The sequence below is a fragment of the Protopterus annectens genome, chromosome 3.part1, assembly GCF_019279795.1.
Source record: "Protopterus annectens isolate FY-2018-M chromosome 3.part1, PAN1.0, whole genome shotgun sequence".
Lineage (NCBI taxonomy): Eukaryota > Metazoa > Chordata > Ceratodontiformes > Protopteridae > Protopterus > Protopterus annectens.
The window spans coordinates 1,407,159,307-1,407,174,138 of record NC_056732.1 but is presented as its reverse complement, the minus strand read 5'-3'; the positions used below and the strand labels follow the sequence as shown (position 1 = coordinate 1,407,174,138).

The 14,832-nt window shown below is 39.6% G+C and overlaps 1 protein-coding gene across 15 annotated transcripts in view; it reads left to right on the top strand.

Moving 5' to 3' along the window:
* Positions 1 to 14,832, top strand: part of SCRIB (scribble planar cell polarity protein) — a 2,800,411-nt gene that overhangs the window by 1,553,454 nt on the left and 1,232,125 nt on the right. For 9 of the 15 annotated variants that reach the window (XM_044067477.1, XM_044067484.1, XM_044067483.1 and 6 more), the window contains 2 exons: positions 4,253 to 4,309; positions 8,985 to 9,065. In XM_044067477.1, the coding sequence (XP_043923412.1) occupies positions 4,253 to 4,309; positions 8,985 to 9,065 (138 nt within the window). The remainder of the gene's footprint in view (positions 1 to 4,252; positions 4,310 to 8,984; positions 9,066 to 14,832) is intronic. The other 6 variants (XM_044067486.1, XM_044067488.1, XM_044067475.1 and 3 more) reach the window with 3 other exon arrangements.

Sequence of the window (14,832 nt, the reverse complement as noted above, 5' to 3'; positions counted from 1 at the left end):
CTTTTATTTTGTTTGTCAGCTCATGGCCCCACCCTGTTTTCTTTTCTACTCTGATGACAAAATGCAGTTCTGAAGTAGTTCTAACAGAACTTGCTTGTAGTTAGCTGTTTGAGTACTCAGTCATGCAGGTATATTTATAGAAGTTCTTTCTTATGGAATACCCCTTCCAAAAGGCTGCTTGTCTGGTAGCTTTTTGTCCAGGTTCTTCACCTGAGTAATCAGTAGGTCCTGTACTCAGTATGCATTTCTTACAGAATCTTGGAAAGGCAGCTTAGTCTTAGAGACAAATGTGTTGTTCTCATCAGCTTTCTATGTCTTATTTCTTTACTTAGATGGATCAACCCCCCCCCCCCCCCGCAAAAAAAAAAAAAAAATCATCTTCCCGTTTCTTTTCCCTTGGATCTCATCCATACTGAGTATCTTGCATGTTGATGCTGTTGATCCCCAGACCTTATATTAGGTTATGTGCTTTTTGTAACACTGGCTTCTGTGCCCAATTCCCATTTACTGGCTCTGAGTTTTCTCTTATTGAGATGGGGCGTCTTTATAGCACATTAATCTTTCCCAACCCTAACCTTTTGACATTTTGTTCCTTAACCATAAAAATCCATTGGGTGCAGAGAAAAAAAAAATATGTGACTCAAAAGCTGTATGAATAAATTGGCTACCATTTCTGGTATGGCCAAGTGCTCCTTTTAATAGCCTTAAGACCTTGTGAACCTTTAGGAAACTCCTTTGACATCATGGGGAAGATAAATAAATAATACAGAACTACTCAGTTTTAGGAACATAAAAAAGGACGCAAATTGCAAGCATTTGTTTCATGTAGTCCTCTGTTTGTGTATTACATTTCCCATCATTCTTATTTTTAAATTTAAGTTTTTATCAATGTTGGGAGCCATTGTTGGGTGTTTCAGCAGTGTTTGATATGAAGTGGATGATGACTGCTTTGTGTTAGTCTCTTGATCACAGTCACAAAGTGAAAGGACTGTACTAAAGCAGTGTAAAATAATTTCTACCTAGAAAGTGAGAAATATATATATATATATATATATATATATATATATATATCTATCTATATATATATATGGGTTACGCTTACTTAATCGACAGACCACTCCATCGAAACTCACTCCATCGATGCCACAAAACATCGACAAGCCGACGTCACTCACACGGTAAGAAACAGTTTGGCCAGGAACCTGACCTTTGCCCCGTACCCCCGCTGTAGTGTGTTCTCGGAATTGGAATATTAAGTAAGGGGGGTGTGGGGGGTGTAGCCCCCCACATGTGTGTGCTTGTTTTAATGGTAGGTTTCTACTTGTGGATGGGCAAACGGTTACTTAACGTGTGAGCAACGTCGTCGGTTGTGTATGTTTCGCAGCGTCTGAGTGAGTTTCGATGGAGTGGTCTGTCGATTAAGTAAGGGTAACCCCATATATATATATATATACGTGTGTGTGTGTGTGTGTGTATGTATAAAATATATTTTGTATATATATATATAAAATGACAGTTTGGTGCAAAGGTTCAAGTCAGTGTGCAGCTAGGCCTAGACTCTCTGGCAATGCTGGGTGTGATTTCCAGAGCCTCTGTTTACTTGCAGTGCGACTCTAAGCAAGTCACTTATAAACCAGACATTGCTCCATGGTTGCCCTTGAAAAAAGACTACCCAGTTAATTTTTTGTCTTTTATGTGGTTAAAACCTTTCATTATAACTCTAGGTGGTAAGTATTTTGTGATTTGCTTATCAAAAATTACCTGATAGGACCGCCACACTGTTTGTCCCCACTGTGTGACAAAGCCTAGGCATTATTTAAAGTACTTTGCCTCTTAGAATGAACACACACACTATAAAGCACTGACTTCTCAAATTACCTCTGGAGGCAGTGTCAATGTTTCTTTTTCACCAACTTCCCCCATTCCCTGTAATTTAACTTTAAGCAGATATGCTACCTCTCATGATGCAGTTAAGTCTTTTTTCAGTCAAGTAGCTTTTTTTTTTTAATATGTCCTCATTAACCTCCATCACCACAATTCTTTATGCTTCCCTAACTGACCTGCTTTACTCATCATTGATTAACATTTCAACCATCACCAACCCAACCTGCCCAGATATCTTTATCTTCTTGTCAACTATTTGAACTAATGACTGACATATGTTCTCTAGGCTGAGACAAATTTATATGTAAAACAGAATGTGTTTTCAGTTTCAAAACTCTTGGTTGTATTTTGTTTGTCTTTTGCTGGCTGTAAATGTAAGTAGGTAAATTAAGAGAGTGTTTGTAAAAATAGTACAGTTAAGTGGCTCAGAGTTCAAATAGTTTAAAATACCCACACCTAGTGAGCATGATTTTTGGGATTCCGTGAGGCTGCCAGTTTTAGACCCTTGGCAAGCGTTCATGGGTTCATGTGTGTACTTTTGTAGAGGAAATTCCCTAGAATACTCAGAAACTAGCATTGAGCTGGTAGATGAGTGTGCTTTTACTTTCACTTGACATTCTATCTGCAATTTCATTCAGTAAGTTGTATTGTTTCAACACTGCTGTTATGAGAGGAGAGAGTTTGTTAGTTTGAAACTGTTCTGTTTGCTCAGAAAGTTTGCTAATGGTGTCTTATCTTAGTGTAATGTGAAGTGGAAGTGAATATGCTGCATTGTGCTGCATGAGATCTCAGGTAAAACTGAACTGTGTTGAAGTGGCGCTTTGCTGAATTTCATACATTTTGCAACATCATACTGGATATAAATTTAAAAGTGAGCAATAACAAATAGCACAATTGATATACTAGTTTATCAGTTTTGGATGATGCTGATCTTACTCAGCAAAATATTTTCATATGTGTTGACTTGTTTTGTTATTTCTATTGCGTCACAGACAGTGTAAGAAGCAGATTTACATGGCCAGCTCCATGTTTATTGTGGCATTGCAGCATTAGCCTACCGAATGGGCAAGCAAAGGCAACCCTACTAAAGACAGATTTGCCAGTAGGCTCCCACAGCCCAGGAGAGCAACTACAAAGTTTTTGTGTGTGTGTGTGTGCTTGTGTATGGTCGCTTTTTACCCCGCCTTGCCTGCCAACCACTCAGCCTCCCCCTGTTCACACTAGAGCCCATTCATTCCCTAGCGGTAGGAATCTTCTCCAGCTTTATTCTTGAAAGAGCTATCCAAAGGGGCCATGATTTAGATAGCCATAGGGGTTGTTTGTACCCTCACCAACATCTTGGTTATGAGGGTGTTTTTTTGTATATGAAGCTAACCACCTCCCTACGTAGGGGAACACACAGCAGTGTTTCCTTCCTACAGAAATGGACGCTACCTTACACTTGTTTAGTGAAGGGAATCAACCACTGACAGCTTGAGGCATCAGACACTTGCCCTCCCACGCATCATGTGTCCCACCCTTTTCCCTGAAGGATTGCTACAGTACATGTCTGGCTTTTCTTTCCTCCCCAGGATGGGCACACTCGTCTTTCCTTTCAGTTCCGTCAAGCACTCAAGTTGCTAATCAGACTCCTGTTGCTTGGACTGTAGTCCGGGCTTTTATCATTCTTCGTGAATATATTGCTGTTTGACACTTACTGGATGCTGGATGAAAAACTAGCCAGACTGCAGCAGGGGAAGTAGAAAGCAAGGTGGTGTCAAGTCATGACAGATGAATTTATTCTGTTTAGTAGTAACACCCCATTGTGCATATGCAGTTGGAGATGTATGTAACTTTGCAACCACACCCATGGACATGTCTGTTGTTCTGTATTAAAGAAACTCTGTAACACTGTAGGATCATCAGCATATTAGGTCACAGCCTGCATTTTGCCATTAAGTTTCGATTAGTGTTAAAGACTAGAATGAATAGCAGTATTAAGGGAATGAAGAAAATGTGTGCCATCAAGGTGCATGAGTGGATACCTCCATGTTAACCTTTTATTTGTTTGGCTGTTCATAATATTTATTTCAGGACCATTGCTGCAGAAGGTAAGCTAGCTACCATTTCATAAAGCGTACTTGTTTTAGGCTTATTTTTTTCCATTAACCATTGCCAGCCTCTATAGTGTTATAACTACCCGAGAGGTCAGTTGGGATGGTTAAGTGTCATAAAATAGCCTTTATTGCATTCCTTGAGTGGAACCAGTGAAAACACGTCTGTCTCTTGCTTAACTGTTTTTCTTCACGTCTTTCCTTTTGCTTTTCTTGTGGTGCTGTTTGTGTTACTTGGGACATGTGTTGCTGTAATCCTGTCCTGTTTTGTAAAGGAGAAAATGCGTAGGGAACGGGAGGAGGCCAATCGACTTCTTGAGGAGGAAGCACAGGTGAGAAGGATTATGTGAAATCAGTAGGCTTTTTCATCTTTGATTATATTTCAGGCATGTTTTTTCTCTTTCCATAGTGCACTTTCCTACACTGTTGGCAACACTGGAGACTCTGTTTTTGCACAGTGGAACTGTTGACTTAAATTTCCGTGTCTGGAAGATTCCACTGTAAAAAAATAAGTAAAAATAATCATTAATATGCTGTTACAGAAAATATTCTAAATTGCATTCCTCATGTGGAGAAGTAGCAATTTGTTAAAGATTTATCCCGCCTTCTCACCCCCACACGCGCGTGTGCACACACACACACACACACACACACACACACACACACACACACACACACACGCTAGGGTTTCATCTGGCCTGTGATTGGTTCATTTGTTATTTAGGCCAGGACTGATTGTCACATCCATGAAATGACATATTAAAGGAAATATATTTTTTCATAAATGAGGTAAAACAGTGGGATATTTCTACGTAATAGAACAAGGCGTTATGAACAGTTGGACATATTAAGCACAGTAAGTATATGTACAGCATCTAGAAAATAGCCAGTATATATATAGATGGACAGTTCACATATTTACAGATTGATATTGTTGTGATTGTGAAATGATTTAGCAAATTCTAAAGATAACATTTTTTAAGTTAAAGTTATTGTAGGTTCTGATGGTGTTGAGTGTTTAATGGTACATGTTAAGATGCAGTGAAACAAGATAGAAGATATTTAGAGATGCAAATGTAACATGACATGGGAACAGAGGAAAAAAAAGTTTATCTATACTTTAGAAAATAGAAGGTGAACCGAGAGTGTTAATACGATGTGAATATCTGATTTTTGGAAAGTAACCAGAGATTTTCAGATATGCAAAAATTTCACCAAATCCGTGTTGATTCTGTACTTGGAAATGGTGAGGAGTGTATGACACTCATTTCAGATGTAGATAAAGTACCATCATTTTCTGCATGTTTGTTTACAGAAAGTTACCCCTAATGAAAATAAGTGGGATCATACTGCAGATAATTTGAGGAGAGATCCATACATGGGATAAAGCATTTAGGAACTGCATTTTGTCCGTTAGACGTACAGGAGACGGTCTTGGGGTAAATTTTTTGTTTCCCATCTATGTATCCAAGTTGCACTTGAATATGGACACAGATGAACTTTGTTAGGTGGTTGAGGAGTCTGTTCTAGAGCTGCTGTATCCTTTGCAAGATATACCTGCCCCTCCAAACCATTTTGTTGTTGTTGTTGCAGAAGAGGATTAGGTCCTTAAACTGAGTATTTCTGATGCCATTTAACTTGCTGATGAGCAGTAAATCCATCAGTACTGGGTCAGAGGATGCCTTGTATGCCAGGTACAGGTCACCTCTTGGCAATCTGTAGGATACCAGGGCTTTGACAGTTGGTCCATATAGGACATACTGTTTAGGTTTTGTAGCCATTTAGTAAGGTATTTCTGGGCCTTCCATTTGTTGCATGTGTCTGGAGAGATACATGCCAAAAGGGGGGCATTATACTCCATGACTGGCCTAATGAGGGCTGACTACAGGGGGGACAATGACATCCCTAATTCTAGACTCAATCCCTTTATTTATAAGCCGTGTAATACAGAAGGACTTTCTTACAATAATGGATACATGTTGTTGATTGAAAGTTAGGTCACTCTCCACATAAGTTCCTAAATCCCAATCAACTGGGTAAACTTTCAGAGGTGTATTATCAGTGTGGTAGTTCCCCAGGATAGATGACTTCCCAAAGAATACAGTAATGCATTTTCTGGCATTTGGTTTGTCCATGATTTTGGCACCAGTTAATTATTTTGGACAAGCCTTCCTGCAGGTTGGCGAAGTCATTTGGGGATTCAGTGACTGTGTGCACCTAGCTTGCAATCATCTGCAGAATTGGCGGCCTTTGGTGTTCACTTTTACATCAGAGAAGTAGATTCCAAACAGGAGAGGTCTCAGCACAGAACCCTGGGAATCTTCACTGGTGACTGGTCTCTTGTGGAGGTAACCTCTCCTGTTTTGATTTCCCGCAGTCTGTCTCTGAGCCATTTGGCAGTCCAGCAGGTGCCACAGAGGTTTATTCCCAATTTAGTTTTTCCACTATGCCTGACTTGGGGGATTGTGTCAAAAGCTTTGGCCAGGTCAAGGCATGCAGTGTGCACCATTTTACCTCCATGCAGTGCTTTGCTGACCTTTTCAAAAATATTCACCAGGTTGAGTAAGCAAGAGTTGGCCTTGATGAATCCGAACTGAGACTAGTCCAGTGATTAGATGTTCCCTATGTCCTTATTGATTAGTTCCATAAGTTTTTGTGTGGCTTTGCATATGAGACTTTTCAGACTTATTAGTCTTTGGAAAGGACCTGCCTTATGCAGGAGAATGACTGTAGCTGTTCTTCATTTGGTTGGTAAAAACTTATGTGGAGGCTGAGGTTGAACAGTTTTTTTTAAGGGGTGGCTAAATCAGGTGTTTTGCTATTTAAGATGTATTCAGGGATATTGTTAGGGCCCATCGAGACAGCATTTTTAGCTTTTGATAGCACTGTTAGGACTTGGTCTTCTGTGATAGCTGGATGCAAGTCAGTTTCAAGTATATCTTGAGGGACAAAGGGAGGGGAGAGAGATCAGAACAAGATCCAATAGGATGCTCCCCCTAGTGGGTACTCTGTGTAACATTTTCTTTTTTTGCTTCTCAAGTTGGCTAGAGGAGGCTTGCCAGACTGTGGGAAGGCACTGTGCACCAGAAATGCTAACTCTGCCACTGTCGGCAATGCAGTTGACCAAATGTGAAGTTCACACAACAAAGGAAAAACACACAGAGACGCACACAATAAGGCCTCAAGCTAAATGCCAAAAAGTGTGTAGTCATCCCCTTTGGCAAAAACAAAGTGCTCACAAATTACCACATAGGTGGTAATCCATTAAGTACAGAAGAAGTAATTAGGGACCTGGGGACCCAAGTTGATAGCAATCTCTCATTTGACAACCACGTGGCCAAAGTGGTTAGAAAAACATTTTATATAGCCCACCTAATCATGAAGGGATTCACAGCTAGATCAGGGGAGGTCATCGTGCCTCTTTACTCATCCCTCATCAGGCCCATAATTGAGTACAATGCCCCTTTTGGGATGTACCTTACCAGACAGCTGCAGCAACTGGAAAGACCCCAAAAGTACCTCACCAAGAGGATCAAAGGGCTCAAACAGATGCCATATGCTGCCCGGTTAAAGAAACTCCAGCTCTACTCAGTGGCATACCGCCTGTTCAGAGGCGATCTGTGCCTGACGTAGAAAGCCATGTCCAACCCGGAATTAATGGACATGCTGCACCTCAGAAAATCCAAATCCCATCGTGCTATGCGCTCGATAGACTTGAACCTCAGCACTGAAATAAATAGAACATGCTGGAGGGACAGATTCATAACCCAGAGGCTCCCTTCACTCTGGAATAAAATCCCAGTCCAGGTTAGGCAGAGTCCCTCATTGACTCTCTTCAAGGGGAATCTTGATGAGTGGATGGGAGATCGTAGGTTTACCCTGGGTATCACTTCTGTGTCACTGTTAGACAGAGGCACAGTATACTAACCTCAAAAAAGGGCATAGCAAAATAAATTTAAAATGGGTGGCGAAAGCTAAACACATTCTGGCTAGGCTTGTGGATGCCCTAGGGCAGATAGCCTAGTATGAACCTATGAACCTATATGCATTGCTTCTCTTTGTATTTATATAAAAATAAAATGTACACAAGTGTGTGTTGTATAGCGTTTTCCTTTTTGTAACATTTGCTGGGTCCATTTACAATAAAATTAGATATGATCCCCTCCCCATCAGACCAACTACTTTGAATGCTTGTGCTTATTTCTTAAACTGAAACACTGGTAGCAGACTTCTTGCCTCATTGTCAGCAGGCCATCATCTTCTTCAGTGGAAGGATGCTACATTACTTGTACCTCTGCTAGCATTCATTCTATATCTTTTTATGGGTTCAGACCTTACTGCCATTTCTTCTGAAAAGTAAGAATGATGTCCTAATGAAGGTTTGAGTTGTAGCTGAAAATAAACATGATCTGTCTGATACGCTTTTTTTACTTAACAGAAGTTCACACAGTCAAGTTAATACATAATGAAAACACTCTTCTATCATGTGGTTGTAAACTGCACATTTTGAGTCAGATTTTGCTTGCATGACTAATGCATTATTTAGTTGTAAGTGCTTGTTAAATCTGTTTTTGTGTAGATATTTGAACTGTTTCATTCAGTGACGTGTGAAATTTTTATATGGATATCAGTTATGCTTAATTGTGTTAACATTGTGTAAGCTGTTCGATATTGATTATGAATGTAGTAAGAGGATATCACAATGACATTTAAGTTAGAACGCATACATGTCACAGGCCTGTCATTTTCATGTCAGCAGGTGTGTGATGTTTACACACACTGTGTAACCATATGCTTTGGTTATTTTGCACCTCACATTCGATAGAATAGCTTGTCCTCTCATAAGGTTGCAGTGGACAGATAAGCAGTAGGCTCATGGAAGAAGTGATTGTTGCTGACGTGCTTGTTTGGTAATATAAATGATCTGATGCTGCTTAACTTGCTGTCTACGTATCTTTCGGCTAACTGGTTCAAGCTACTTCTGTTTCTCCTTGTTTCTTCCTGCAGAGCTACAGTACTGAACCTCTCAAGCTGGATTACAAAACACTGGCCGCTTTACCCACCAGTAGTTTGCAGAAGGTCAGTAAGGTGAGTCAGTCGGTGAATTTCACAGACTGTGATTTTTTTTTTATAAATATTTCAAGTCAAGCTTTTATTAACTTAACTTCATGCTAGTCTCTAGTTTCACTAGTGTCAAACGCAAACTGTAATGAAACTCTTATGTTTTTATTTTGTGCCTCACAATCAAGAGGCGTAGCCACCCATGATTTTATAATTGTGTACGAACATTCAGAATCCTCAGAATTGTATCCTCATCCATAGACCTTTTACATTTTTGGAAAGTATTTAAGAAAAAAAAAATAATAATAAAAAAAATAAATAAAACTTGTAACAGGCTTAAGCATAAAACAATTTCAGCCAAACATTTTGAAGAAATGTTTTTAACCAATGGTTTTCTGACAAAGTATGTAACTGCAAACCATGATAAATGACTGTTTTAAAAGTTAAATATTAACAAATTTCATTTTACATAATGAATTATTTTTAAAAGCATACACTGTTCTGTGCATGGCATATTCTTGACTATGCCCATGCTCACAGTCTTTTTGTTGATCCTAAAGATGAGCTTTCCTCCTCATTCATTTCTTCACTGGAATGAGATTTGAGGGTGACAGCATTGACTTTAGAAGCTCTGCAGTGTTTTTTAATGCAGGACCTTTCCTCTAATGCTGCCATCACAACCTCAGGGCACTGCAGTGTTGGGAATTTGAAGTCATAATAGAAGTGTTTGAAAATGCAAGTGCTAGAGATGCTGGATACCTCTCAGTTGATTTTTGCTATCAGCAGTCAGCTTCATACATCTTTGGAGTTCACTGTACTGGTCTCCATGTCTTTTACATCAAAGTAAGGTGGCAGTGGCACCCACCCAGTTCTTTTTTTCAAGAAGATGTTCTTATCCCTCTAATGACATTAACTCTTCCTTCCCCTGAAAGGTAAAAAGGCCAGTAACTACACTATGGGAAGCCTTGTAGTAACTGGGCCATCTGTAGTGCATGTGGGTACTTTACCCCTTACATTGTGTGTCTGCAAAATGCATAATATGTAACAATCAGAAAAAGGGGACTTTTAGTAAGTACATAAAACATTTTAACTATCTCACCTCAGTTCTGTGGTATAAAGGGACACAACCCTGGCACAACCCATATATCTTTTGTTCATTTAGTTGCTCAAGTGGAGGAAAGGCAGGAGAAAGTAGGAGCTCTTCCATCCCGGATGATGGAAGTGGTGTGATTCACTGCACCAGTGACCCCAGTAGGAAAGTTAATGAATTGCTGGTAGCAGATATTGGATTTTTTGGGGTGTGGGGGGGGGGTCATGCTTGTATATATGTCAGAGGACTGTCTGGATGTTGGCTGTAGGATGGTAAATGATTTTCTCTCACCCTTGTCAGGTAGTGTGTAGGGCTTTCACCCTGACCATGAGTGAATGGGCTGGCTCTAACTTGGGGTTTGACTAGGAAGGCCTGAAGATGAATAAGTTAGATGATCTAGAAAAAAGCTAGCTACCTCCAAGGAATACATTGAAAGAATAAATGATATCCTTTGTTAAATACTCAATACCCAGTATCACTTTTCTGTAAACACATACCTCCTTTGATCCAGAGCTGGCATAGAAGGTTTGTTCCTGAAAAGTTTGTGACATTCATTTATGCTGTAGCTATTCTTGGTCTTAAATTCAGCACACTTAATGAAAAGGTTGTCTATTTTAGTGTATGTACAGACTGTTTTTCAAGTGTGAACCCTGTCTAAAAACTGTCCATTCATAGTGACTTACATGAAAGTATATGCATGTATATAGACACTATCAAGGTATGTATATTGTGCTTTGTATGTAGATTTAGGCTGAATTTGTTCTTAAATATTATAGCTGTTGTAGTACTACCATAGGTTAACAATAAGGCTCTATTGGCTATCTGTGCTTAGAGAATGGAGTACTCTGGAGGGTTGTTTTTACCATCATAAAAAAGTGCAAAAATCAAACCACAACCACAAGTAAACCAAAAACGCTAGGAGGGTAAATGTGGGATGAACGCAGCTCGTCCGAACAAATTCCAAAATGTACTGAAGCACTGAGACCAAAACTTCTCAATAGGACATCAATAGAACCAGTTCTGAAGAAGACTGGCTTGTGTTCCAGTTGAAAGCGCTTAACTTTTATGTTGTCGTGTGTGGATTTTGCTCAATAAATTGTCGATGTCCTATTGAGAAGTTTTGGTCTCAGTGCTTCAGTACATTTTGGAATTTGTTCGGACGAGCTGCGTTCATCCCACATTTACCCTCCTAGCATCATAAAAAAGTGACTGTTTACTCAATTCCTAATTTTGACCCCAGCATGTAGGGAGTTCTGCACATCACTTATTACCAGTAAGAAAGCATTTTACTCTTGCTTTTAGTTTACTGAAGAAAAGTACCATCTCACATGGTAGCTTAGCAAGTCTTAGGGTCATGCTGCTTCTGTTAGTCCACGTTTTCTGCTTGGTGGAGGATGTATACAGTTGTGAAACAGTTTACAGGTTAGCAACTCTATTGCCGTTTTCTATGTCAGAAATAGTAGTATATCTTACTCATTTAGTACCCACTTTGTTAACCTTGTGAGCTCACAAGATACACAGCCCCTTTTCAGGGTGACCCAAGAGCAAAATCTGGTTGAGTTACTCATGGCCACATAGGCAAAGAGGGGTAGCTTAATGCATATAGTGATGGTCCCTCTCTCTGTAGCCAACACATTTCTTGGTAGACCCTTTGGAGCATGACTGATACAGTATCCTGAACAAGGTAGAGTGACTATTGCAGAATATTCCAGCTGAGGTGGATGACGGATAGTTTTAACCTCGGATAGGTTAAGTAATAAGTACTTATTTGGTAACCAGGCAGGTTCACTTAATCATGCCTGATGTTTAGTCGGTGACCTTGGGTGTATTGCAAAGTTTTGCTTTTAAGAAGTACAGTGAGGTAAAAGTACACTCAAGAACTAACAGGAGCCAGCATTGTAACCTGGATCATAATTCGCAGGTATGTATGTGCTGAATAACTCTATGCTCCCTAATGGGGTTCCCTTCAGAATCTTGAACTACTGAAATCCCTAATTTCAGTAGCCCGAGACCAGAAGGGCGAAAGTGCATAATACCGAAACCCCAGAAGCGTGAAATTAAAAATCCCAAAGTTCGGAGATTTTGAATTAGCAGTTCTAGTGGTGTGGTGTGTGAGTAGATGGTTGGAGAAGTAGGTAAGTGTTTGTGTTTTATGGGTTTTGGGTAGGGGCTTTAGTGTGTGCCTGTGTGATGTGTGTGTGTAAGGGGAATGTAGCTTGTGTGGTGGTGTTTTTGTGTGTTTGTCTGTGTAGTGCAACCTCGGAGTTAGTATATTTAAGTGGTGGGGTGCAGCCCCCCACATGGCGGGTGCAGGGGTGCTTGCCCCCCTGCTTGTATGTAGGGTAGGTGTTTTTGTATGTGAAGGGAGGTTTATGTTTGTGTTTCTGTTTGCGGTATGTTTAGTGTAGAAGTCACGATTTTAAGTTTCGCGCTTCGAGTTTATGGATTTTCGGCTTCATGTCTCGAGTGAAATTCGAGATTTTAGTATTTTGAGATTATGAAGTGAATCCCCCTAATGATATCTTTGTTGTTCTAAGCATATCCACCCTGCAATCTAGAATGTACTTCATACAGTTGAGTAAGCATCTTGAGCCTTTTCTGGAAAATCAAGGCAAATTAATGACATAGCAAATAATTGACGACATATTCTGTGCTGCATCTGCTAGAAAAAAAGTATGAGTAGCAAACCCACTTTCACAGAATGGTGTTTGTAAAGTTATCAGTAGATGTATCATGATGATGTTCATAAGGATCACTGCTGTAGTATAGTTCATAAGCACTGGTAATTAGCCCCTGGTGGATGGCCACATACATGGCCATATTTCCAGACCTTCAGATGTCCCAGCAGAATGACTGGTTTCCTAACTGTGTTAATGATGACTAGTTGACTTATACTTCAACATTTACTGTGAGCCCATTAATGATCTGTCCTTTGGGTGAGATGATTAGTCCCATTTGCCTGAGTGAATGGTTTTAAAGAACCCATGATGGTTAAAAAGATTTAGGGGACCCCCACACGCACACACTAAATATGCCACCACTAAATAACATGCCTTTTGTAGTTAAACCAGTAAACAAGGAAATCTTACGTAGGATTCTGTATACATTTATACATTATTATTGATGGCTAGTGATAAATTGCAAGCTTTCACAAAAAAAAAATGCACAAAATTATTGCATTTGAAGGGGGATAGGTTGTGGATAGGCCAAGAGAGAGATTACTGGGTTTAGAAATGAGGGTTTTGCCCCCAAATTTTCATGGGTATATAATTGTTAAATGGTTTTATAACCAAGACAAGAAGAGGAAGGGAGAGTTAGGGGTTTGTTTTAAAAGTTAGGATAATAAAAGTATAGGCCTACCCACCAGCACAGAGGACCGTGAGGGTGCACAAGAAGTGAATTTCATGAATTTTGTGGGACATAACCATGTGGAATGAATATTGGAGGAAAGGAGTATTTGTCTTTAGAGACCACATAGAGAGGACAACCCTTTGGAGAAATACAAGGAGACTGCAGGGGGATAAGTTGTGGAGGATGAGAATTTTAAGAAGGTTTATTCATTGTCTAGATGGGAAGTGTGTTCAAAGAGGGAGACTAGGTCATGAGACTTGAATCGTAACAAGCAGGAGTGGCAAAGATTCAGTCAGCTGATAGTGTTTATAAAGCAAGTGAAAGGAAGTGTGTTAACCATATTTATAAAAAAATGGCAGCGGGGGTGACCTGTTATGATGCCAGAAGAGAAATGACTATAAGATGAGGAAGGGTAATTTGCAGATATTATTATTGCATACACAGAGGTATGGAGACAGTGGTGCTTTAGAGAGACAAGGAATGAACTAGAGGAGGGGGAAGTGGGCCTTGAAAGGATGTAAGTACATAGATAAGTTAGTAGAAAAAGTACTGACCAGCATATGATGTAACCTAGTTACAGTGCCATTTCAGTTACAAAGTGCATGGAAAAAGTGGGAAAGTTGAAAAAGTTTAAGTGGGGTTGCTAAATGTTTTGTAAATCTGTAGATGCTAGAAGGTTGATTAAGAGAGTGGTATTGCAATGGGAGAGAGTGTATTCTGTAGAGGCTTCTTAAACTCTCAGTTTGTGCTTTAGGGTATTGAAGGCATAAAAGATGGGATGTAAGACTAAAATCTCAAATCCAGAGTTTGGTCTAAGTGTGTGCTGGAGGACATTAAAGGCAAAGTGGGAAAACAAGGAAAGAAAACGTAGAAGTATAACATATGAAAATGTATAGGAAGACCTTAAGTAGCCAATCTAGTGATGTGAGAATGGCAAATCTAAATAAAAAGGCAACATTCTTCCTAGAGACGGATGATTTTGAAGCATGTGATAAATATAATGCAAGCAGGCTAGGACATAAAAGTGTTGATGGTGTACTTTAGGAGAGGTTGTGTAATATTAGGAAGAAGAGTATGTGCTTATGCTTTCTTTTGTTTGTTTTCTGCATGAAAATCTGTAAAACTAATTGTGCACCTTTTCGACTGCATGTGTATGCAAGCTCTATAAGCTAGCTATATATATATATTTTTTTTTTGCAATTGGGGAGAAAAAACTCTGTTGTTCCTTGCTAGGTTTTTTATTTTTATACATCTTAGATTATTACTTAGTTCTTCTGCTGGGGCTAATGTAGTCAAGGAAGAAGTCATCATCTAAGTGACTTTACAACCTTCAGGGTAGTCGCTTTCTCGGCC